Below are 24,832 nucleotides of genomic sequence, written 5' to 3'. Positions count from 1 at the left end.
AGAATCCCCTGAAAACATTGACAAACTCAAAATTAACTCAAAATGAGCAGAGAAACATTAAAAATTACGTCAATCGAACATAAGTGTTTCAATCTTGACTTTTAATCAAACATATTTCAGTGTAAAACAGAAGTTATCATCATATAACATTTGAAGAATAAATCAAAATTCTTAAAATTCATGCAACATTAACACCTAAAGTGTGAAAAAAATCTTTTACACCAACACACACTGCACAAATTCCCCCCTTAATGCACATCGCGGGAAGAATACCGTGCTGAAGAGAGAACAGAAGAAATACATTTTTCATGGGTGTAACAGAGAACAGCCAAGAAAATTCCGTGCAAGTTGAAAAGAGATCAGAAGTTTGTGGGTGCTTAGCAAGTTCCTTGCGTTGGGTAAACAATGCCAGAGGAAGATCAAAAGGGCAGCGCTGTTTTCTCCATTCTTTCAATCACATTTTTGATGTATTTTTAGAAAGAGAAATGCTTGACTCATTCCACTTTGCGTAAATTCACTTCACTTTGTGAAGGTGCCTTATCAGAATGCCAACAAAAACCGGCAAAGACATCAGCGGAAAGCGGCAACAGTGCTGAAAGATAATACAGTCAAATGAAGTCATAAATCTTTCCCAAAAACGATTTTAGAAGCCTGAGGAGACCTTCTCGAGTACCCATCTTCACATGCTTTCTATTTATTCCTACGGATTTTCAACTATTCTCCCCCAAAAAATGAGTATTTAGTCTCTGCTCAGTCTTGAATGTGAAAAGTCAGTAGGATTTTCTATATTTATATTCCTCGTGCCAAGTAAACAATAATTCGTAGCAAGTTGAAACGCGATCGTGATCTTTCTCAGTGCAACTACACCCACAGAGTGCACTGAATTTACTCGAAATACTGGAAATCAGTTGCAAGCACTGCATAATCTCGTAAATAGCAGCAAAAATATTGCCAATGTCTCATAGAAAACCCAACATAAGTGATCGTAATCTATAGGAAAATTGGTAAATTGTAGGAAAACCACAAGAATGTGTCAGTGTGTTAAAGGCTTTGTGTTGGCCAGTCTCTTATCAATTGTGTCATACTAATCGCTGTCTTCGTGAATTGAATAAAAAGCCACTCTGAAATAGTCGCAAACTCTCAGTGAATCTCAACGCCTCACAAGTGATAAGTCTTCCGCTGAAGAGAAATTTTAGCAAGAGCTCTCAATCTAAATACCAATTAGTCAAGTTGATCTACATAAAAAAGATCACGTTCGGTGGCAAAAAAGGAAGTGTGGAGAAAGAAATTCCGAGAAATATAATGTCTTCAGCAGCAGTGAGAAATGTTGTCGTGGACGTTGACGTGGGGTCGGACGATGCCTGGGCCATATTGATGCTTCTCAGGGCGCAAGAGCTGAATCTCATCAATCTCCTTGGGATTACGTGTGTAAAAGGAAACTCGACGGTTGACAATGTGGCTAAGAACACTCTCAGAGTCCTTTCGAGCTTCGAGAGCATTTCACCATTGAAGCCTCCAGTGTTTTTGGGAGCTGCCAATGAGATGATAGTGTTGGGAAAGCGACCATTTGACGATGAGGCCACATTTCACGGCAGGGATGGTCTCGGCGATCTGGAAGATTACTCAGAAGACGGATCAGACACAAAAAACCTGGCCAAAGAACACGCTGTGAATGCACTGGAGAGAATTGTGATGGAAAATCCTAAGCAAGTGTCGCTCATCTGTCTTGGGCCGCTCACAAATTTGGGTCTCTGCCTCAGAATGTATCCTCATGTGGCGGAAAACATCGGAGAGGTTTACATTATGGGTGGAAATCATTTGGGAGTGGGAAATATCACATCGTCTGCTGAATTCAACTTTTTCAACGACCCTGAAGCTGCTCAAATTGCTCTCGATGCCCTGAAATGCCCAATATTTCTTCTGCCCTGGGAGTCTTGCCTCGAGGATAAGTTCTTCATCACAATGGTGAGACAAAGTGAATATGAATTACATTCAGAAAATACATTTCATGACTACTTTCCATCCAGGATTGGCGAATGAACGTCTTGGGAGAGATCACTAATCGAATAACCAGATTCATGAACCCCATCGAGGAGAAGTGCTACCGAGAGTACAGCGAGTGGATGCCCTGCGATGCTCTGCTAACGGCCACCTTTCTCACCAGAAATACTATAGTTGAGAAGAGCAGCATATGGCATGCAACAGTTGAGCTCTCTGGCTATCACACGAGAGGACAACTCATCCTCGATCACTTGCGCAAGAAGATCCCCAACTTAACAATTCTCGAGAAAGTGAATCAAGTCACATTCATGGAAATGATGCTCTGGACAGCGGGTCATGAAATTGATGTTAAAAAATTCTTACCCAGAAGCTAATTGTTGACATTCTTCAATAAATTTAAGAGATTATACACATTATCGATGGAAATGTCTGAACTCTTCCGGTAGTTCTCCAAAATCCAGATGACTTTCTGCCTCTTCTCCGGACTGTTGAGTTCAGTGAAATTGAAGGAGAAGTTCTCAATTGCACTTTCATTGATGTGATAAATGCATCCTTGGATGGTGGTTTTGATGTCAGGTCTGAGGTAGATAACCACAGGATTTCTGGGCATTAAATAGAAAGAAATTAGGACAAAATACAGCCTGAATAACATCATCAATGTCACCTAATTTGATTCTCATCCGCTGTTTCAGAAAGTACACCAACGATCTCTGTATCATTTTGTTCCTCCACCACATCCTGCAGGATGTCATTTTCCCCTTCAGTTTCTATCATATCATGTACTATACAGGAACGCAGGACCTGGAAATTCTCTGAAATCCATTAAATCAGTGATATTGCCCAAGAAACAGTCTGCGATCGCCAAACATACCGATAATGTCTCTGTAGACTGTCAAGGTCCAAGCGGATTTGTTCCATCTTTTTGCCAGAACTGCACTTTTCATCAGCTTTTCCTTTCCACATTGCCTGAGAGCTTCGAGAATCATATTTTCCACTATATTTGAAGAAATAAGACGCTGCGCCTAAACGTAAACACACTACGAGTTCAAACCGTCAAAATCGCCTCCCTTTGGGACACTCTGCCACTTGTCCCAAACCAAGAGTACTAAACCGTACTAAAAACAGATTCACGCAAAAACATTGATTTTTTTTTAAACAAAACACTGTATTTACTCCATGTATGTGTTCAGGAAAGATTGATGATGAGGCGGACTTGGTGGAAAAGTCTATCCATCGTGCCCAGAGGTTCTCCCAAGGTGGAAACAGATGGGTTCTGTGAATCTCTCATTTGGCCGAATTTCCTCATCAAGCGAACAGTCTATTGCCACAGGAGGCTCATGAATGTGAGTGGAGGACCACCAGCTTCTGACCCTTTCGTGAAGCCTGCAGAAGAGCAGCGAAAAACAAGAGCTAATGATCTGGGAAGCACACGACTTGAAGGTTATCTCACCGAGATACAGAACTCCTGGGATGAATCCCCAATGGAACACTGTTTTCACAACGCCAAACACAAGACTGAGACGCTCCTTGGCTCCTGGCGACAGCGACATCACGGCAACTTGGAGGAAATCTCGGGAATTTCACAGAGAAGAAAATGCAGACTTCTGTACTAAAAGCCAGGAGAAGACTGTGAAAAGCGCATGTCAAAGAGGCATGGCAAGTGTGCTTCTGCCGTGTATTGTTGAAAGTTTGTAGATGTGCGAAATAAGCAGTCGTGGCCGAGCGGTTAAGGCGTCTGACTAGAAATCAGATTCCCTCTGGGAGCGTAGGTTCGAATCCTACCGACTGCGCAAGAGGATCCACATTTTTTTTCCTATTTTTACTCTCAGTTGCTCTGGAATTTTTTGCCAGTTACTGTGTAGCCCCCGAAAATTAAAGAATTTAGTGTCTCAAGATTGAGGAATAATCGGAATTATCCATTGAATATGGAATCAATAAATTATTAGTAATTGCCACTCGCTTCTCTCAATCGTGCGAGTGTCTGTCGTTTCATTCACAAGAACACGATACGTATAAATTAAAGAGCACCAACATAATTTGGCCAGTTGCTCGGAGAATTTCAATGTGAAGACACTCTCAAATTGTACTTAGCGGGACGCCCAATAAGACACACCAACGGAAGAGTATTAAAAAGTGATTTCCGGTACTTGAGATTTGCTATTGCTATTAATCACCCCCAGTGATTTCTCAGTGAGTACAAGTGATTTGTGAATACCAGCAAAGTTTAGAGAGTGATTCATCAATTTAATCTCCAAATCCCTCAAAAACCCTTTCGCTCACATCCACACGGTTCAAGATCATCCATCCTTAATAGGACAACTAATGGGACTTTTTGGTGGGTAATTAATTCAGTCTCACACACTGTGTTTGTTTTCCCGCCTTCGCCACCCAATGAAATCTCCAGTTCACATTCCGCAGCAACGTAAAACCTGAACAGAATCACTAAAGCGCGATCAATGGATTTTCATTGTTGCGTCTCTCGCGTATAGTGAAATGTTTGCCCTCGAAAATATCACCTAAAAGACGCTCTTTTGCCCACCCATTTTGCCAAAAAGGCACTCGCATCCCTTCCGCCGAGCCGAGGAGAGGCGCTAATGGCCTTCTTTAAAGCATTCAAAGTCAATCTTAAAGCGGAGTGTGCACTCAGAAAAAGCCGCAACCCTTGAAATTGACTCCTCCTCAGTCAACTCTACGTGGTCGAAACCACGAGACAAAGTGTCGCATTTGTTCACAAACCATATCAGAAATATCAACTCAATTTTTTCTGAGTGCTTTGACTGGTTAAAGTGCCTGTAAAATGTGATCCAAAGCTATCAAACATGCCACAAAGTATCTCCCGAAATGAAATTCCGCAGTGATTGATTTCCTCTCCTCTCCTCCTCGGCCCATATTCAGATACATACACTCACCACATCTGAATGATAAGGATTTTCTCCGCTTCTCCAAATCATTTTTCATCCCCTCCCTCCTCAAGTGTCACAGCCATAATCTAAGTTATCCAAGTCGTGACGACAGACAATCTTATTTTCTGCGACACAGAACATCTTCACAGAGGGTAAAAGTCAACATCCCGCGCAACAATAAATACAAATAGAAGATTTTCCAGATTTTCTCATTTTGCGGACGTTCGCACGTTCTCACCCATTTTTTCCGCAGATATTAGAATGTCTTGGGGTTCCTTGGAAGAGGCAATAAATCTTACTTTATATCAGCACTTTATCATCATTTTCCCCGTCTAGCTTGATTTTCATGCATTTAAATCGGCCATTAAGCATTTTTCGCCATAACTCCAAAACTCATTATTATCACAATAAGCTCATTGTTCCATTTTTGGCTTTCAGATGCACTCTTGGGAATAAATAATAATAATTTTCCATTGCTCAATAATTCGTCTGGCCACCAGTCAATAAATTAAACACGCAGCGTGAAGGAAGACTCATCAGTGGCAATAAATTGCGTATCAATTGCGAGGGCACATCAAGAAGGGGTGATAAAAGCGGCTTACAAACAAAAGTGATCAAGATGTATGGAATGCTATTGGAGAGTGTTCAGCATTTCGTCCAGGTGAGCTGCTAATCATCTTAAGAAAGTCCATTTCAGGCCGAGTAAATGGATAAATATTCAGCTCTAATTGAGACAGTCTTCCCCAATTAATTCTGTTACATTCAATTCGAGAGTCCGAAGGGAGGAAAAATACCAATTCCCCTCCCAATATTTTCCACACGCAGCCACAATCGGGGGCAAAGAGAAATATGAGAGTAAATACAGCCATTTGAGCGCTCCTCGGGCTCACATTTAATAGAATGGTATCCTTAATTGCGTGTCTCACCAATTAAACAGACGTTTTTGTCCTCTTTTCCCATTTTCCATTTTCTATCGATTACAAACTCTCATTTAAGCACATTCGCATTGAGAATATCACTCCAGTGAATTACTCCAATTCACTTCTACCGTCGTTAGAATGTCCTTCGGGGACATCTGCAATCGAAAGGACATTAGAGATAAGGGAAAAGAAAAAGGAAAAAAAGCACCTCTCTTCGCAGTCGGCAGGATTCGAACCTACGCTCGCAGAGCGAATCTGATTTCAAGTCAGACGCCTTAACCACTCGGCCACGACTGCATACACTGCCCGGAAACAAACTCGCATCACACTCTCCAGCGACCTACTCGGTCCAATTCCCTCGCAAATTTTCCACTCATGCCTCACACTATCACTCTTTCTAGCTGGAGTTTGGAGAAATGGTGTGGAAGCAAGCCTTGGCAGCGACAGGATGCAAATACTCCGTCTTCAACACCCACCAAGTAAGAAACCCCCTCCCAAATACCCCAAGAAATCAGTAAAAACACTCAACAATTCGCAGATCTACTCGGATTCCCTTATGCCCGACCTCGCAGCTGCTCTGTCTGCCATCACGGGCAAATCCACTGAATACTTCATGGTCTTCTTTGGCCGATGCTTCGTGCGATTCTTCAGCAACTTTGGATATGACAAGATGATCAAGGCCACTGGGAGATTCTTCTGCGATTTCCTGCAGTCCGTGGACAATATCCATCTCCAGATGCGCTTCACATATCCCAAGATGAAGAGTCCCAGCATGCAGCTGACTGAGGTGGATGAGAGAGGAGCAGTGCTCGTCTATCGGAGCACCAGAACAGGCTTCTCCAAGTACTTTAAGGGTCAATTGATGGAGATTGCAGACGCTTTGTACGGGCTGAAGCTCCACATCACGATCATTGATCGTCAGAATGACACCACTGGCGGCACAACGGGACCCATCGCTATTCAAGGAGGCCTCAAGACCGTCATAGTCCGCTATCGTCTGGATTTTGACAACAAAGATTATGTGAGAAATTACACTACTTGGTCTGCATTGCATAAAATTATATCTTTACCTCACTTCTAGATGGAGGCGAAGGTCAATAAAACCATCCATCCATCTCAGAAGAAACTCGGTCCTGTTGACGGCAGTGTTCTGCTGGAGATGTTCCCCTTTGCCATCATCATCGACGAAGACATGCAGATCACGGGAGCTGGAGAGAAAATGGTGGAGGCTTGGGGCCTGGAGAATGTTAATTCATCAGGCCAGAGCACGATCATTTACTCCACCGTTACAGATCACTTTAAACTGCGCCGCCCCAAAGGCATTCCCTTTACATGGCAGAACATTTTACACTTCCACACTGTCCTCTTCGAGCTGGAGCTCATCAGAGCCCCCCAAGAAGATGCAGAAAAGAAGGAGCCACAGGGATTATCTCTGGATGCTTTAACCCTCACAACGGAAAGAAGAGAGTCCCAAGGAGCAATGAAGAACATTCTGCTGAAAGGACAAATGCGCTACATCACAGAAATCAATTCAGTGATATTTCTCTGTAGTCCCATGTAAGTCATTCATCCCACGAAAACCTTCCTGATAATCTACTGAACAGGTGCAAATCTCTTGCAGAATAAACAATCTCGATGAACTCCACAATATGGGACTGTTTCTCAATGATCTCAATGCTCATGGCTTGAGTCGGGAGATGGTGATGGCCGGTTGGCAGCATTTCTCTCGCCTGGAGTACACATTTGAACGTGAGGAGCAGCGCTCCGATGAACTGGAGACATCCCTTCATCTCGCCGATTCCTGGAAGCGCCAGGGCGATGACCTGCTCTACTCCATGATTCCCAAGCCGGTGGCGGAGCGTCTGCGTGCCGGACTCAACCCACTGTCCACTTGCCAGAGCTTTGAGCAGGTCACTGTGGTGTTTGGCGAGCTGCACGACGATTCCCACTCCAGCAGCGATCTGAGAGATGCCATGAGCGCCGTGTCCACCCTCAACACGTGCTTCTCCGCATTCGACGAGCTCGTGCAGACGCCAATGGTGTACAAAGTGGAGACAGTGGGTCAGGTGTACATGGCTGTGAGCGGCGCTCCAGACATGAATCCGCTGCACGTCCAGCACGCTGCAGACATGGCTCTCAATATGGTGGCAAAGCTGATGGAGCTGAAGTTGCCAGGTGTCAGCGTGAAGATAGGCCTCCACACTGGACCTGTTGTGGCCGGAGTTGTGGGACTAAAAGTACCCAGATATTGCCTCTTCGGCGACACAGTGAATATCGCTTCGCGAATGGAGAGCAGCGGCATGCCCAACAAGATCCAGGTTACTGAGTACATTGCACAGAAGTTGCGAAAGCTCGGCTACATCCTCGAGAGTCGCGGAATGGTGCAGGTGAAGGGTAAGGGTGAGATGAAGACCTTCTGGCTCGAGAGTGGTCCCAAGAAGTGAACAGAGAGAGAGAGAAGCAGAGAAGTAGAACATAATTGTTGATCATCAATGTAACAGTGTCGTCACATTTCACATTTATTGTCTCACAATTCCTCCTTAATCAGGACAATTTCAATCGTTTTCGCAGCTGCAGGAGTCAGCTGTGTTCCTCTGGATCCACGAACGGAAACGATTGACACGCGTGTAGACACCTGGATAGTTGGGACGGGCACAGCCCTGAATTCCCCACGTTAGCAAGTAGATAAAGATTTGTCTCAATAAATGTGATAAATGTACTCAGAAAACTTTATTTGTTTACTCACCTGACCCCATGACACTATTCCGACTTGCTGAAAGACTCCATGCGGTGTCAGGACGTGCATTGGTCCTCCGGAGTCACCCTGGAATATGAAGAATCTCAGTTACTCATTCCAGAGATATACTCTGTGATTGAAATCACCTGGCAAGAATCCTTTCCACCCTCCTTGTAGCCAGCACACAACATATTCTCAGTGATTCTATTTTGGCCGTATTTGCTCTCCTTGCACTGCGCATTGGATAGAATGGGCACATTCACTTGCTGCAACTTGTCAGCCAATGGACCATTTTCCCTAGTCGCTCCCCAGCCCGTGACAATTCCATCAACTCCTGTAAAGCTCTTCTTGAAGTCAGGAAGACAAACTGGTCGCAGAGAATCCCTAAACTCCACAGGCCTGTCCATTTTCAGCAGAGCAATATCACAATTATACGTATTGGAATCGTATTGATTGTGAATTTTGAAGCCAACGACCTGGAAGATACATTAGAATGCCAGACGATAAGTGAAAAAGCATTAAAATAACTCAAACTTCACAAACACACCCCTCTGACTGTGTTATTCTTCAGATTCTTCACGTCATGCTCCAACAAGTGCACTCTTATGTACTTCGGCTGGAATCCTTTCACGCAGTGAGCCGCAGTCAAAGCGTACCGATCAGTGATCAACGTGCAGCCACAGTAGAACCTGTAGTTGTACGTGAGCAGACCCATCCATGGCAAATAGCGCTCCTTTGTCGTCATCCCACCAACAATTCGTGTGTGATCATTGGGAATTCCGCACTCTTGTGCAAGAAAGCCATCATTTAGTGATCAAATCCACATAAATAATTCACGATTTCACTCACCACACGATTTGCAATCTTTCGGATGTTCTCCCAAGGGTGGTTGCTTGGTGGATGTGGGAAAAAGACCAGCCAGCCAATCACTCAGAGGATCACGCACGAGAATCGAATCATTGTAGCTGTCCACAACAACAGAATCTGGCTCCAGAAATGGATCAACAAATTGGCGTTTCACCTGTAAAAGAAAAAGAAAAAACATCACACCAAATGCAATCGCCAAAAATGACATCATCCCTCACTAGATTCCCTTGACTTACATGCGCACCCAAATATCCACTCATTCCAGTCAATGTCACGAAAATGATCCACAATTTGGCCATTGTGAGAGATGGTCTTTGATGAAAAATCTATGCAAAAGAAGATCAGCAAGAAGTCACAAATTGAGTCCACAAGAGAGGCACTTAAATTACACAGACGCGCAAAATATCAGTCTCAATTCTCCGACGGTTTCACTGCGAATGGTCAAGTTCTTGGACTTGATCATGCAATCCACGGCGAGAGATTAAATGTAGGTGTGCTTTACTGTTATTGCGTGTATAACGGATTCACTTTTGACAGCCATACACACACTGGTCTTTGAGAGATGCGAAAAGAATAAACTTTATGCTGATCTCCTCTAATATCACCTCAGCATATCGCAGCATGAAATCCATGTATATACGAAATTTCTGCCACACCAGCGAAAGTCTCAACAAAATATTTACTGAGGCCTTTCGTAGGCTCACTCACACAGAACGAGGTGCGAAGAGGAGATTGGAGTCAAGTTCAAAGAAATGGAACATGAACTTATCGTAGCATGGAAAGGTAAGACCACCAGCATTTTAATCGTTTTGAATTTTATAGTTGAACGCTATACTCAGTTGATCAACTTCTACATACATTTGGGCGATTATCACCCCTTCGAATTCATTCATAAATATTTTAGGAAATGCATTGATCGCAAACAATTGCACTATTTTGCATTTGACAACTATACATTTCCAATGTGTCATTATTCAGCACTCTGTGTGTATAAATTTCTCTCATCTCACAGAGGGAAGACGCATTCTTGTCTAGTGAAACCTCCTCTTCTCTCCACACAATCAAATATTGACACAGTGACATTCCAAAGCAGAAGAGATTCTTTCAACACTCCCCATGCGTGACAAAAAATGTGTCAAGATCGCCACTAAACTAGTGCTAGTGATAAAATTTTCCCATGTTTTCCAGATCACACACATACCTCACAATTATGCACACATTTGAGAATTAATTGCACCCACAATCTCTCTTTTCCTCCTCGGCGGCGCCACGAATTTCTCTGTATGGGTTTTGGATCATAATTTTTTTGGTGTCAAGGTAATAAATGCAATTTGGTCAATGGATCAGGGTGAATTTTTTTTTCTCTCTTCCAAGTAAAGTAGTTAGAGAAGAGAACACACCCACAATTTGCATATAGTGGTGTAAAAATGATAACATGTGATTAATTGACGCTAAAAGATTGTCTGTCAGACATCATCAAAGTAATCATCTTACATTTTGTCGTGTCTCAAGGTTGAACAAGGCCATTTAAAACATATTACACTTTCTCCACATCTTTTCTCAACATCAATGCCACTGTCTTTCTCTCACCCGTGCTCATCTTACGCATATTACCTAAAAAAAAAAATATTGCCCACAAATGAGATGAAACTGATCTTTTATGAATAGACACTGTGAGATAAATAAGACACCGATGATGATCATCTTCACTGTCAATTACGAAATGTTGAGGGAAAAGAGTATAAACAATAAGCCATGTGTGAGATAAGAGAAGAAGTCCGAGGTCTATATGGGTAATATGAATAAATTCAACTTCACCTATAAATAAATACAAAACAATATTTTTTCTACGCATCAAATAAATCACAAACTAATGTATACATTGCATTTGAGTCATTTATCCAGTGTAAACCGATTCAACAACTGTTTGACTCTTCTTAGCTATTACTTTTAACGCTATGGAAGGGCTTCAAGGTGCATATGATTACCATCATTGCAGTTTTTTTTCGCTTGAATATCAACAGAAATTTTCCACCCACACTCACATTTTTGCAGAAAACAGTGGAAAGTTTACAGTTTTTATCAGCTGATTCCTCATTTCTGCATACAATATGAGAACAACTGTCAATAAAGTGACGAACATTGACGCTCAAAACAATTAAGTGACACTCTCACGATGTGACCCTGTGAGCCTTTTACGACTCCCCAGACCAAATAAATCAACAGCATATCGTCACAAAAGGTGTGTTATGCAATTAACTTTAAGTGCATCTTGTAAATATTGTTCTTTTCATCACACCCACCCACAAACCCAATAAATGCAGCCAATGAAGAAGCACCCATGGATGTCCTGGCAAATGAACTCTTCTTTGGCAAGTTGAATCAGACAAAGTGAAGCACTGATAAGGCGCAATCGGAGCAAAAAAGTGCGATGAAAAACGTAAACAAAAGTTATACGATTTTCTGAAATAATTGGAACTCTATTGGGTAGTGAATTTATGGCTACAAAGTTCAAGAACAGGTAATTAAAATCCAATCAAGGTGAAAATTCTATTGGTCGCGAGGGAAAAACACCACCCGCATACAGTAATTACAATGAATAATCGCAAATGACAATAAATGAGACTTTTATGGTATATGAGATGACGAGAAAATTGTCTTCAAGGTGATTTCGCACCTTCAGTAGCATCACTGAAATGATTTCTCAATTAAGTGTCTGTTGATCGTTTTTTTTGGCACTTATGTAATTCCACTTTTTGGCTGTATCTTCATCTTAATTTCAAGACAACATTATTTTGTCAATGCAATATCGAAGTGAATTCGTCACGTGGTTAATTCGGGTCATGTCGCAAATTTTGAGGAGGACAATTAATAAATTGATTAACTTGATCCAAGAGCAAAATGTGAATTCTGGAGCTTCCTATCGTCTGACAATGCCACAGACTTTTCAAATATACATTATTCTCACTTCTCAATACGCCCCAGAAGACCTAATTATCGTGATAACGCACTACTTGTCTCACTTCACAGTGATCCCGAGAAAATGTGTCAGCAATACCAAGGACAAAACCCCTACCTCGGTTAATATTTGTCACCATCATGATCGAAGAGTGTGTGTGTGAGACGAAAAATCCAAATCCAAATTGTTCACACACTCTAGGAGGTTACAATTATTGTGTGTTATTATAAAAGCCAGGTGGGTTCACACTTTTTGTTCCATAACTATTTCGTTAATTGCACCGGCAGCAGCACTTGCGCCCCAGTGTTCTACAAGTGATCACTTACCTCTTTCCTCTCCAGTTCCTTAAAGTATCTGTGCTCGATCTCTCCCCAAACTATGGATAGGTTCCTGGTGATAGTCAGCGTTACTGTGATATTGAGCACTCTGTCTCAACCATTTTTAAACGCCGCCCCATCGCGAAACTCCTGTGACTGTGGTGGGTGACAAATGATTCCTACTCTGAAGAAACAGATAAAAAAAAACACCACCCGGAATACGAGAGCCGGGCATTAGTACAATAGAAAATCAATTAAGTGTGTTATTTTCCCAATTACTTACAGTATGTGGTGTTCGTGGACGCTCTGATCGTATTGTTGGCGGAAGAGAAGCCACTCCGCACAGCTTCCCGTGGCTCGCGGGTCTCTACACCCAGGAGAAGATTTACTGTGGCGCTACTGTGATTAGCCGATCACACCTCCTCACCGCCGCTCACTGCGTGGACGGTATTGAGCCCAATGAGATCCGTGTCTTCCTCGGCGGTCACAATCTCACCAGTGACTACACTGAGCACCGGCGAGTTCGCAGGATCACACAGCATGAGAACTTCAACATTTTCACCTTCAACAACGACATTGCACTGATAGAGATGGACAAGCCAATAAAATACGGCGCCACAATTCAGCCGGCATGTCTTCCAGATCCATGTACATCACAATAATCACTTGACCTCTGGCCACCGATCCACTCACAGGCACTTTCACTTTCATTCTAGCCGTCACGGACTACACAGGATCACTCACGATCATCGCCGGGTGGGGAAAAATAGCTGAGAAGAAAGAAACTTCATCTGTCTTGCGATCCGTTATCGTGCCAGTGTGGTCCATGGAGCAGTGCCGCGAAGCTGGCTACGGAAGGAAGCGCATCACGAACAATATGATGTGCGCTGGATACCACGATGGACGCAAGGATGCCTGCCAAGTAAAGAAACACGCACGTCTTAGTGGAAAAAAAACACACTTTCTATTGATTGAAATTGCAGGGCGACTCTGGCGGAGCCATGAATAGGGAAGGACCCAGTGGAAGCATGGAAGTGATTGGAGTCGTCTCCTGGGGCAGAGGCTGTGCGCGACCCAATCTTCCCGGAATCTATACCAAAGTTCTAAACTACCTGCCCTGGATTCGGAAGCAGCTGAAGAACACCTGCTTGTGCCATCCTCGCAAGGGCACCAGAAAAGATATCGTAGAAACCATGGCGGACGTGGACTATTGATCACCAAATGCATCCAGTGTGGACACAAAATTCCAGTCTAGTCACTTTTAATTTTTAAATGAAATTCTCTCTCTTATACACCCAAACTCTTTCCCATACCTCTTGAAAATCTTCCGCGATCACTGAAGGAAAGAGTGTGGAAATATACAATGAAGCATCGAATCGACAATCTTTTAAAATGCCATTGGAAAGAAACATTGGAAGAGATGCGAGAAACACAAGAAGACTCACTGTTTCCATCTTCACAAAAATTATCTTTTTGTGTCAATTTCTGGGTGAAAGTTTCCTCGCCTCTCAACCACTTTTATCATCCGAAAATCCATCCATATTATTATTATGTTGTGGATTTCCACAGTAATCAATGACTGTTGATTTGCGTGGCGGATTAAATCAATCGCTCAAACCGTGTGTTTTCCCTTTCGACGATCATTTGCGATCATGTGTAATCTTAGGCGATTGTACGCGTCTTTTGAAGATCACAAAAATGTGGAACGGATTCCGTGTGACAATGAGACGTATTGTCGAATAGGTAAAATCTGAAGATCGCGATTAGACACGGACAATTCTCAGTGTCTCTTCGAAATTGACAAAGCGAAAAAGGGTCGCAGCAAGTGACAAAGAAAAAAATATATGACTTGCTTTTTTATAACTTTCCCCATGGCGATCACTCCGAAGACAGTGAAAGCGCCATATGATTGCTTTTGCCTTACAAAATCCGCTCTTATTGAACACTGGAGCCCCCTCCATCTGTGCGAATCCGCAAGAAAGAAAGAAAAGCCCAGGAGGACTGCGGCGTGCGAGCTCAAATCTTGGTCGATCAGTGTGATTTTGAGAGTCACAAGGTGAAGGTCTTCAATTGATCGTGAATGTGAAATTCAGTGAGAAGTGAGAGATACAGAGACTTGGACTCTATTGTCCACCACACACTCGAGAAACTTTTTTTTTCCCAACTGCGTCACGGTCACTGATCAGATTGAGGATCATTCACCTACATTTGCAGGCCAGTGAATTAGGGATAATCCTGAAACTTTCTGCTTCAGCACGTGAAAGTGAAAGGAATTCGAGTGTTCTTTAAATATTTGCATCTACGAAACAAGATGATCACTCGCAGTGTGGTAGAATTTCTCCAGCGATCGACGTGATCACGATCTTGTCGCGGAGCATCAACAAGTGTGTGTTCTGATGTTATCACAAAAGTGACTCCAGTGCATATAAATAATGAAATCATCTGATAGATTTTCTGAATATCTATTCTAAAATAAATTAATACTAAATCAGTCAGAAAAACTGCCCAATTAATTTCTCTAAGAAACTCTCTTTCTTTAAGTATCCGTTGTGTTCAAACATGTTAATTCTGCATAAAGTGTTAGTCATTGTTGTTCTGTGCCAATTATTTATACAATCATCTACGGGATTCAACGAGAGTGATAACAATAATGCGACTAATGTCACCACCCGAAAGGGTAAAATCTTCTTTGACACGTTCTTTGGCATCGAGCAAGCCGCCTTCGGCGATGACGACGAGGAAGATAGTGAAAACAGTCTGAAGCACTGCAACTGTGGTGAGTCCTCAGCATCGCATCCCACCAATTAAAGCCTGATTTATTGCATCCATCCAGTGAACTCTCAATCAACGAAACCATTAAATTCCAGCTGAAGAAAGTAACAAGACTTACACTCTCGATATAACAACACTCTCAAACACTCATTTCATTTTCATTTGGCTGCCAGTTTCACTTTCCAATTATAAATAATTCAGAAATATATATTTGCTGTATTGTGTATCTTTTTTCTTCATCACTTCTTCCACTGCACACATCATCTACCTCATCGGATATGCCTTGACCCGCCGAAAAGAGATGATCTCGAGATGAAAAGTATCACACACGAACTCACGGCATTTCTTCAGACCATTCATTCACGTATATTTGAAATTTCACCGCCATTCATTTGCACAAAACCACATACACACGCTTTTCGCAATACTGTGCGATATTTACCCTCTCAACAATTTTCTTCCATTGCATAAGATTACATTTGCATACATTCTGGCACTTTCATCACCATCTCTGTTCTTTTCAAATTCACTCAGAATGTGGGACAAGTAATGAGGAGATTCGCATTGTTGGCGGACGTCCAACGGGTGTCAATCAGTTTCCCTGGGTAGCCAGACTCGTGTACAATGGCCAATTCCACTGCGGAGCATCCCTCGTGTCTGAAGACTACGTGATAACGGCGGCGCATTGCGTGAGACGACTGCAACGGTCAAAGATCCGCGTGATACTCGGCGATCATGATCAATTCATTACCACCGAAACACCAGCTATAATGAGGGCTGTCAGTGCTATTATTCGCCATCGGAACTTCGATGCCAACACCTATAATCACGACATTGCCCTGCTGAGACTGAGAAAAAAGGTGGTCTTCGGCAAGACCATCAGGCCAGTATGTCTACCACGGGAGACCAGCGATCCTGCCGGTGAGAATTTCATGTGGTAAAGAGAATTTCATTCCACTCATGACCATCTTTCCAGGATTGATTGGAACTGTTATTGGATGGGGAAGGACGTCTGAGGGTGGAACTCTTCCAGGGACCCTTCAACAGGTCAGAGTTCCAATTTTGACTCTCGCTCAGTGCAGAAATATGAAGTACAGAGCCTCTAGGATAACACCGAACATGGTAAGGTCCATGAGTTTGTATTCATCCACTTGATAGATAATTTTATATCTGTGTGATCTTCTAGCTCTGTGCAGGAAAAGGCCCTCCAACTGGCCAAGGAATCGGTGGAGATTCTTGTCAAGGTATTCAAAGAAAACACCTTTAATGATCACACTCTAATCTTCCCAAATCTCACCAGGCGACAGTGGAGGACCGTTGTTCGTGCAGAATGGCATTAAAAACGAGATCGTGGGCATTGTCTCGTGGGGTGTTGGCTGTGGGCGTCCTGGTTATCCTGGCGTGTACACAAGAGTGGCCAAATATCTGCCTTGGTTGCGTGCAAATTTAGATGACACGTGCTTGTGCAATAAATAAAGTGATAAATCATCGTGTGTGAAAATTACACTCATTTCCTTCTCCAGTCCACTCTTCACAACTACAGACGCTACAATTCAGAACATTCGCAAAAACTTCACATTTTGCCAAATACTAAATTGTTGCGCATGAAAAACCCCTATTCAAAAGAATGCGAAATTTACCACAGTCTCAACATCAAGTGAAGAGTCTATTTGAAATTAAGAGAGACAGAGAGAGGTAAGAATGAAGAAAGAATATTCCCGTTACAGACACTTCACGTACAAGTCGAAGTATATCACAGAGGCAAATAATTAGAGAAAATAATAATAAAAAAGCTCATCTATTATTATTCACAATACCACACCTCGTGCCGCTTTTTTCCACCAGTCTCACTCTATACTCAACAATGTCGACGGCTCCGCGCCGTCATTTTCCACCATAATGCCGCGAAAAAAGAGTCATCGTAATCTCGCGATCAGTGTGAGATCTTCATTGAATATTAATGATTGCTGAAACAGCTGATCCTTCACTGTGATTCCTAGCCAGTGTTCCATTGTTGGCGCAAAGAATAGACACAGCGCAGAAGAAAGGCACTTTTTACCCAACTGAGTCATCCTCACTGGTGGAGATTGATTGATTAAACTTGCCTTTTGGCAATTTTTGGGTTATTGACGTGTTCTTTCTCTCCAACTATGTAATCATCTTCTTCACTTTACAATTTATTGATCTCCGCTTTGGTGAGCAAAAAAGCGCCCCACGATGAAAACAAAAACAGATAATACAACTTTAATAGCGATAATGCTCAATATATCAAGTTCAATGTTTTGCCATTCGCACTGAAAGCAATTGGTTAGTCTTTTGCAAAATTACTCAAATGCATATAAGAATATGAACCACACAGTACACTCAGTTTCTCTCAGTGCCACCGGACACAGTGAAAAACCACAAGAACCAAGTTAATGAGCCACTCACCTTCATCAATCGAAAGGGAATTCGTTGACTTGCCATAATGATTTCAATATAATTCGATGATTGATGTCTTCATCATTAGTGCACACACATATCATTTAATTTCCACTGATGCACTCATTAAGTGCAATCTTCAGATGGCAATCATTCCGCATTCCGTGATTTTGCCATATACACACCACCGCAATCCTTCTGTCTTGCCTGTTATTCTTGAGACAAATCATCATCATGTTTCTTCACCCGTTTCTCTCCTGTTAATTTAACATATTGCTGGCGGGATTGCGCTCCACCGTGAGCCACGAGAGCGCTCAAGAGAGTGTGAGAGAGTAAGCCACTCAAGAACCAGACACTTTTCTCACTGGGCGCGATTTCGCTGTGGCTGAAGAACAAGATCAAAACTTGGCGATCAGTGGCCTCTTCAACCGTCGATCGAGTCAAACGTGTTCTCTCTCTGCCTGCACTTTGGTGTGTCTCTTCTGAAAATATACGGAGAACAAAAGATCATTTAGTCAGTAGTAATTAGTCTCACTCGCGGCATACAGTTGTATTGTTTAGTATTTAATTATGGTTAATTTCCTCTACTAAAATATCGATATTGAGTGTGATAATCTTGTGAAAATTCTACTGATAGAAAATATATATCGTGTAACTATTCCCATTTCGCACAAGTTCAATCATTGAAGCATCCTCTGAATTGTGTCTTAGTGTTTTGATAAAAGACTTGAACGCCGTACAAAAATGTGGACGGGAAACGCAACCCTCGCAATCGTGTCAATGCTGGCCATCTTTGGTCCCATGTCCACCGGATTCTCAATGATACCTGGCAAGTACGACGTGTACAATCACAAGAGTGTCCATCAGGTGGACTTCAAGAAGAACCTCTTCGGTTATGGTGCCAATCGCGCCCCCGCCCACGACACCCCGCCCAGTTCTTGCAAGTGCAGTAAGTTGAGCCACTTCTGAGGCAGTCTGTCCACTTTGCCCAATACACCCATCATCTTTCTCTTGCCAAAAAGGATGCGGTGAACGAAATGACGCCTCCCGCATCGTTGGCGGTCAAGCTGCCGGAGTGAATGAGTTTCCATGGATGGCGCGACTCAGTTACTTCAATCGCTTCTACTGCGGTGGAATGCTCATCAATGACCGCTACGTGTTAACAGCTGCACATTGTGTTAAAGGGTAAGAAATGAGGTGCTAAAGAGACTCAAAGTCGCACGGGGCCATGGTGCATCCAGGGTAATTGACCTCTCAATTTTCTCAACCATGTACAACATCATCCGAAATCACTAGCCACAAAATTCCTTCTGACCCACCGTCATTCTCGCGTCACGGTGAACACAATTACTGCGGCTTCGTCTCTCTTTCTCTATTCATTCCGTAAATACACCCTGAATCTTCTTCGGCAAACATTGCCACTGAGAAAGAGAGGTCAAAGTAATGGGAAGATAAGAATTTGCAGAAGATAAAAGATTCACAAGAATCCAGTAGTTGCTCTCCCTCTTCCACTTTCAAGACAACACGAAATGTGGCAAAATGCTTCGCTGACAGAGTCGCGACATCAGTAAGAATCAAAATCAATAAAATTTCACATACACTATCCATAGAAGATCAACTTCGACGACATCACACAAGACCTTGACAATGACCCCAAGAGAGTGAAGCAGCTGAAAAAAGAGAATCGAGAGATAATCTCACGAAATATTACTTGGAAATATTCAATTTCAGGTTTATGTGGTTCATGATTCGCGTCACCTTTGGCGAACATGATCGCTGCAACGAAACGTACCGTCCAGAGACGAGATTCGTCCTCCGGGCCATCGTGAATGACTTCAGCTTTACAAATTTCAACAATGACATTGCTCTTCTACGCCTCAACGATCGCGTACCCATCACTGACTTTATCCGTCCAATTTGCTTACCAAATCCCAAAGGTAAGTTGCCTCTGAAAACACATTTCACCTCATTTCCATCCAACAGAGGAGAAGAAGAAGATCGACGAGCTTGTGGAAAGAATATTCTACCTCTCGTGAATTTTATTTGCAAATAAAGCGACACACGGGAGAGTTTTCTTTCTTCCATTTTATCGATCTTCTTCCTCGCCTATATATACTTACATACATACAATACAATACCCCACACGCGCTATCGTACGGGATTCTCTGCGATTATTAAACAATTTATTGTGAGGGTATTAAAGACAAACAAAACAAACTGCTTTTCACATAAAATAACGTCAGATCCTCATCAATAATTCAATACATTTCTCCCATTATTTCTGCAAAAATTCCATAGAGACGTTCCTGTTTTTTTCCCCCAAGTGCATATCACATTGGGATGAGAGAGATTCAAATCACTTAATTAATCCAGTTCCCGGAGAAAATATCCATTCTAACACAGAATTGCCATTCTCTCTCTCTCTCTTTCCCTCTATAAACATCACACACAAACACACTTCACCTCCTCATCTCCTCCTCAACTCTCAACGCAAGAATAAATTGAAAGTGAACTGAGGTGCAGCAGAGAACAGTACCTCAAGAGCAGTTAAGTCAGCATCCCAAAAGACAATTATAATACCCATTCAGTCACGTTGGAAGAATATTCAAATCAGGAGACATACAGACCCTCTTCACACCGTGCAATAAACCACTGCTGTGGAGAATTACTCTTCATTTGAATAAGTATATGGTTGAGGCTGAGTGAAAATTGTTCTTGCAGCAAGTGATGCTTCCTACATTGGACGTAAAGCCATCGCAACGGGATGGGGAACACTCAAGGAAGAGGGCAAACCCTCATGCATACTCCAAGAAGTAGAAGTTCCTGTTATATCCAACGATAGATGTGTCAGTGAGACAAATTACACTAAGAAGATGATAACTGACAATATGCTGTGCGCTGGATATCCTGGAGTTGGACAGAAAGACTCGTGTCAGGTGAGTTGTCAACAATTTCTATACCTACAATATTCCCATCACACTCTTCTCGCCAGTTCATTTCCCCTGTGAATAGTGAGAATGTCTGCAATCAATTCGAATTGGAATCTCAGCTAAACTGGATTTTTATGAATTTATAATGACCTTTTAATGCCCCTTCATCATACTTTATGCCTCAACTGAGACATTCTTGGCCTCCTCGAGGGCCTCACTCGGACACCACGAGCGCCATTCCGTTCGCTCTGAGCTCCCTATTGACCCACTTCTTGCCCCCTCACGGATATCACACAAACTCACTGTGAATCTCCATCGTTGCAGGGCGACTCTGGCGGACCTCTGGCGATGCAGCGTGAGGACAAGCGATATGAATTAATTGGAATAGTGTCGTGGGGCAATGGATGTGCCCGTCCCAACTATCCCGGCGTCTATACTAGAGTAACAAGATTCGTCGAGTGGATTCGAGCCAATTCATATGACGGATGTTTCTGCAATGAATAATATTCATCTCTCTCCGCCTCCAATTATGCTCTTTGAAAATTGAAATGCAAAATCTCATGCGGAGGGCGCCCCCCGGCAGTGTCCCCCAGATATTAAACCACTTTTCGACGCAAAATCGCGCGCGCACACACACTCACACATTTTGCACGAGCGATTCTTCTTCTTTTCGATGAAAACTCTATAACTGTGAATTGGATGTTGAGTAACAGGAAGGATACATTTAGAATAAGCATCTGTTGGAGATGGAAAACATAATACATACATATAGAATGCTGAAGAGACTATTGAAGTGAATCGCAAACCGGTCTCACTCCACGCTGAATGTTGGCAATGAACTTGGGGAATTTTCAGAAACTATGAATTGTAAATAGAATTACACAAAAAAATTATGTCTTTTATCTCTTCAGCATTTTCTTTATGCCTCTGTTTTTTTGTACCTTCCGTGCGTGCACTTGGGAAATATGTATGTAGACGACAAAACATCTGCCATTCACCGAGAATCTCTAACACGATATATCATCTTTCCACTCATGAGATTATGTTGCAATTCTCTTGCAAATTTACACTTTAACACGGAGAGAATGAGAGAGAGAGAATATTGCTCAATGAGAAGAAAATGCCTGTTTTCAGTCGTAAAAAATAGTGTTATGTCACTTTCAAAATAAATTGTATGAAGAGACAGTTTTTTTACGAAATAAAAACACAAAAAATTACACGAAATACCCGCTTATTGGTAACTCTTTTCTCTGATAAACCGTTGCTCTCTTTTCTATTTGGCGGAAAATTCCTTTTTCAATGCAACACTCAAAATCAGTCTGTGTCGAATTTCCATCGTGACAGAATGTCCAAAAGTGTCTTTAGTGGATTATCTTTGGTGATTTGCGCACTCTTGCTCACCGATGCCTTTCATATTTCACTGCAGAAATCAAATATTTTTACGAAATTTTTTAAGAGGATCATTCAACCGCACCACTTTTGCAGTAAGGAGTGAGAGTACAGTGAGAGAAAATCATTCATTCGCTGAAATTCAAAGATCTTTCTCTCTCTCGTCCCATAAGAATGTGGAATTCCCAATAGAAATGGTAGATTTCTGGGCGGATCTGAACTGACACCCCACGAATTTCCCTGGTTGGCACTCATCATGAAAATGGACCATGACATGAGCCATCAAACAGGAACACTCATAAATGATCGATACATTCTTTCCAGTGCCACACAACTCTTTGGGTGAGTTTGCAAAATCTTAATGTCACAGGGGTCAACTATTAAGGCATTTCGTCTTCAGCTACTTCCCATACATGTACAAAGTGGCCCTTGGGTACCACTTGATGTGTCAGAATGAATTCACCTCAACCATCTACAGTGTGCAGGAAATAATTATTCATCCCAGTTTCTACCACGGCACCAGCATGAACAATATAGCCCTCCTCAAGATCTCCGTTCCTGTCCCGTTCACGCGTTACATCTCACCGATTTGCCTCCCAACACCAGGTATTTTCCCGCCACATTCTCTCTTTTGCTGAGCGCCTCAATTTCGGCAAAGTCTCTTAATTCACTCACTTCTGCAGAAGCACACTACGACGGCAAACTGGGCACAGTGGCGTCCTGGTTTTCAGCTCCAATGATCACAGCTGCGAGTGCGGCTGGAGTGAGTTCCACTACCGTGGCGAATGTAGTCTCTCCTGTAAATCCCCAAAGCACTACCATCAGCGAAAGCCCAATATTCCCGAGATCCACTCCAGTTTATGCCGCTCACTGTATTCCTCATAAAATCGGACTTCCCATACACACAGGACAGCACTGCAACGCCTTTGTCGGGATAAATGAAGGATGTATTGGCGTTGGGGGCGCTGTTAATATGCATCTGTGTCAGGTAAACATTTTAAACAAGTGTAACAAAAGCGTAATATGAACGACACGAACTAATTAATATTGAAATGCCATGGAAAAGAGTCAAATTATAATATGACATGCAAAAACATACTGAAAATTCGCATGCTAAACCATTCCAAAGTCATTGAGCGCAAATGAGCATCTCAGAATACTTTAAATTCTTTGCAGAAGGATTCTGGATCAGGAATATTTTATCCTTCTCACAAAGGATACTACGAATTAGTTGGAATTCTCTCCAATAAACAACTTTGCAATGGGGAAGTCATTGGTTCAAAATCAACCACGAAGAATCTAATTCAATCGACACCTCCAGCCGAAGGCGTCTCAGAGATTCCTATAGATGAGCCAGAGGAGCCTGAAGAAAGATCTGCACGATTCATCGATACCCTGTCATATTTGATGGGAATTCCCACCTTTGCCAAAATCACCGACCATCTCGAGTGGATTCTATCTAATACGAAAGATGCCTTGTATTGTCATAAAATCTAACGTCACCTAGGATAAATATTAAGACTCTACCGGCACTATATTTTGACCAAATATTCTCCGCAAACACTGCAATAAGAAGATTATATGCAAATAAACAGTTTTTTTTCCACCACGTTGCAGCTTCTTCTGTGGAAAATTGCCCAAGAAAATCGGTTAAGCACTCCTCCTCGGGAGAGCTCAATTAAACAAACATTTGAAGTGTCTCTCGAGTGCATTTCAAAGTACAAGTAGAGTCTATGAAATGATCCGCGTACGCATGCAAACACTGTCTAATCTTTTTTCATCAAACTTCTGCCAACCTTGAGAGATCTAAATATTTTGCTTACCACGGAAAATTTCTACACATTGTGAAAAAAAATACAATATTCACCGAAGCACATACTATCGTCTCCACTCCAGAGCACAACACTCGGCTAAATTCAATGAATTTTTCACTCAAGCTTCATTCATTATCGCGAAATTAAAGAGAAATTACCAAATGACATTGAATATTGACTTCTCCATCATCAATCAAGACAAGACCAGCGTCTGCGAGACCATATTAAGGTGAGAGAGTTAAAACACGATCTAGAATCATGATTACAGTCATGTGGAGCCAAAGTAGATTTACCCTTTTGACAGTGTAACAATAAATTTCGCAAAATTGTGCAATATTTGTAGCTATTCATCGTCACTCTCTGTGGCCCTCAGTGTCAATAATTCCGGAAGGAGTTGACAAATTTCGGCTGGAAATTTTCGTCTTGAGAAAGCCCCAACACAGTGGAGGAGTTGTAAGGCAGAGAAATATAAAATAAAATAATCAGTTGGCAGCTCTTTCAGATGTGCTTGCAAAATTGAGACAATTTTTTCAACTACACCATTATTTTGTTGTTATTTGATTAAGGTAGCAAGAATGAAGCGCTCTTGACTCCATTGTGGACTTGTGACACCCAGTGAAATAATGAGAAAATTGTGTCTCTTCATTCACTCGGAGGTCGCGCAGAATGATCATGCAATCCCTTAATCAAAAGACTTCTATGATGGGTGGCGATCGAGGAAGACCATTAAAATTTTATATTAAAAAATCGCTCTTTTTCCCCATAATGAGTTAATCATAATTTGATGACTCAAATTGCTGGA

General features: G+C 42.3%; 7 protein-coding genes and 2 non-coding genes across 13 annotated transcripts; 6 read left to right on the top strand and 3 right to left on the bottom strand.

Annotated features, from left to right (window-relative positions):
* The first annotated feature begins 654 nt into the window (after window positions 1-654).
* Window positions 655-2,513, top strand: LOC132257413 (nucleoside hydrolase-like). Its single transcript, XM_059754299.1, has 2 exons — window positions 655-1,965; window positions 2,028-2,513. The coding sequence occupies exons 1-2, from the start codon at window positions 1,303-1,305 to the stop codon at window positions 2,373-2,375; spliced, it is 1,011 nt and encodes a 336-aa protein (XP_059610282.1). The 5' UTR covers window positions 655-1,302; the 3' UTR covers window positions 2,376-2,513.
* Window positions 2,514-3,154: 641 nt separating this feature from the next.
* On the bottom strand, window positions 3,155-3,649 carry LOC132257414 (mitochondrial import receptor subunit TOM7 homolog). The gene is made up of 2 exons (XM_059754300.1): window positions 3,452-3,649; window positions 3,155-3,384 (listed from the first exon to the last, which is right to left on the bottom strand). The coding sequence occupies exons 1-2, from the start codon at window positions 3,549-3,551 to the stop codon at window positions 3,320-3,322; spliced, it is 165 nt and encodes a 54-aa protein (XP_059610283.1). The 5' UTR covers window positions 3,552-3,649; the 3' UTR covers window positions 3,155-3,319.
* A 60-nt stretch (window positions 3,650-3,709) lies between these two features.
* On the top strand, window positions 3,710-3,791 carry Trnas-aga (transfer RNA serine (anticodon AGA)). The gene has a single exon. It is a non-coding gene; the product is annotated as a tRNA-Ser (tRNA).
* Window positions 3,792-3,811: 20 nt separating this feature from the next.
* LOC132258556 (soluble guanylate cyclase 89Db-like) lies at window positions 3,812-8,363 on the top strand. 4 transcript variants are annotated; one of them, XM_059755900.1, is made up of 6 exons: window positions 3,812-4,191; window positions 5,343-5,565; window positions 6,226-6,303; window positions 6,363-6,845; window positions 6,906-7,381; window positions 7,446-8,363. In XM_059755900.1, the coding sequence occupies exons 2-6, from the start codon at window positions 5,524-5,526 to the stop codon at window positions 8,266-8,268; spliced, it is 1,902 nt and encodes a 633-aa protein (XP_059611883.1). In that variant the 5' UTR covers window positions 3,812-4,191; window positions 5,343-5,523; the 3' UTR covers window positions 8,269-8,363. The 4 variants fall into 4 exon arrangements, with proteins under 4 accessions (XP_059611883.1, XP_059611882.1, XP_059611879.1 ...); XM_059755899.1 differs by having other exon boundaries at window positions 5,962-6,845; XM_059755896.1 differs by having other exon boundaries at window positions 5,901-6,845.
* On the bottom strand, window positions 6,040-6,121 carry Trnas-uga (transfer RNA serine (anticodon UGA)). The gene has a single exon. It is a non-coding gene; the product is annotated as a tRNA-Ser (tRNA).
* On the bottom strand, window positions 8,331-12,827 carry LOC132258558 (trypsin-like). Of its 2 annotated transcripts, none has more exons than XM_059755902.1 (7): window positions 12,714-12,827; window positions 9,665-9,754; window positions 9,411-9,582; window positions 9,109-9,347; window positions 8,708-9,037; window positions 8,571-8,648; window positions 8,331-8,484 (listed from the first exon to the last, which is right to left on the bottom strand). In XM_059755902.1, the coding sequence occupies exons 2-7, from the start codon at window positions 9,725-9,727 to the stop codon at window positions 8,380-8,382; spliced, it is 987 nt and encodes a 328-aa protein (XP_059611885.1). In that variant the 5' UTR covers window positions 9,728-9,754; window positions 12,714-12,827; the 3' UTR covers window positions 8,331-8,379. The 2 variants fall into 2 exon arrangements, with proteins under 2 accessions (XP_059611885.1, XP_059611886.1); XM_059755903.1 differs by lacking the exon at window positions 12,714-12,827 and adding an exon at window positions 12,505-12,523.
* On the top strand, window positions 12,761-16,952 carry LOC132258416 (transmembrane protease serine 9-like). The gene is made up of 9 exons (XM_059755743.1): window positions 12,761-12,865; window positions 12,990-13,352; window positions 13,421-13,626; window positions 13,688-13,915; window positions 15,246-15,480; window positions 16,011-16,397; window positions 16,453-16,598; window positions 16,663-16,720; window positions 16,777-16,952. Exons 1-9 carry the CDS (start codon window positions 12,766-12,768, stop codon window positions 16,950-16,952), a joined length of 1,899 nt encoding a protein of 632 aa, XP_059611726.1. The 5' UTR covers window positions 12,761-12,765.
* Window positions 16,953-18,641: 1,689 nt separating this feature from the next.
* On the top strand, window positions 18,642-21,901 carry LOC132258415 (trypsin-1-like). Its single transcript, XM_059755741.1, has 5 exons — window positions 18,642-18,846; window positions 18,920-19,082; window positions 19,629-19,834; window positions 20,619-20,833; window positions 21,152-21,901. Exons 1-5 carry the CDS (start codon window positions 18,642-18,644, stop codon window positions 21,329-21,331), a joined length of 969 nt encoding a protein of 322 aa, XP_059611724.1. The 3' UTR covers window positions 21,332-21,901.
* A 577-nt stretch (window positions 21,902-22,478) lies between these two features.
* Window positions 22,479-23,713, top strand: LOC132258414 (prostasin-like). Its single transcript, XM_059755740.1, has 4 exons — window positions 22,479-22,558; window positions 22,617-22,822; window positions 22,900-23,204; window positions 23,393-23,713. The coding sequence occupies exons 1-4, from the start codon at window positions 22,479-22,481 to the stop codon at window positions 23,711-23,713; spliced, it is 912 nt and encodes a 303-aa protein (XP_059611723.1).
* Window positions 23,714-24,832: the final 1,119 nt, after the last annotated feature.

This window comes from Phlebotomus argentipes, unplaced genomic scaffold (assembly GCF_947086385.1).
Source record: "Phlebotomus argentipes unplaced genomic scaffold, Phlebotomus argentipes genome assembly scaffold_4, whole genome shotgun sequence".
NCBI classification, from domain to species: Eukaryota; Metazoa; Arthropoda; class Insecta; order Diptera; family Psychodidae; genus Phlebotomus; species Phlebotomus argentipes.
The sequence above is the reverse complement of the archived record's forward strand: the minus strand, read 5'-3'. Positions and strand labels throughout refer to the sequence as shown.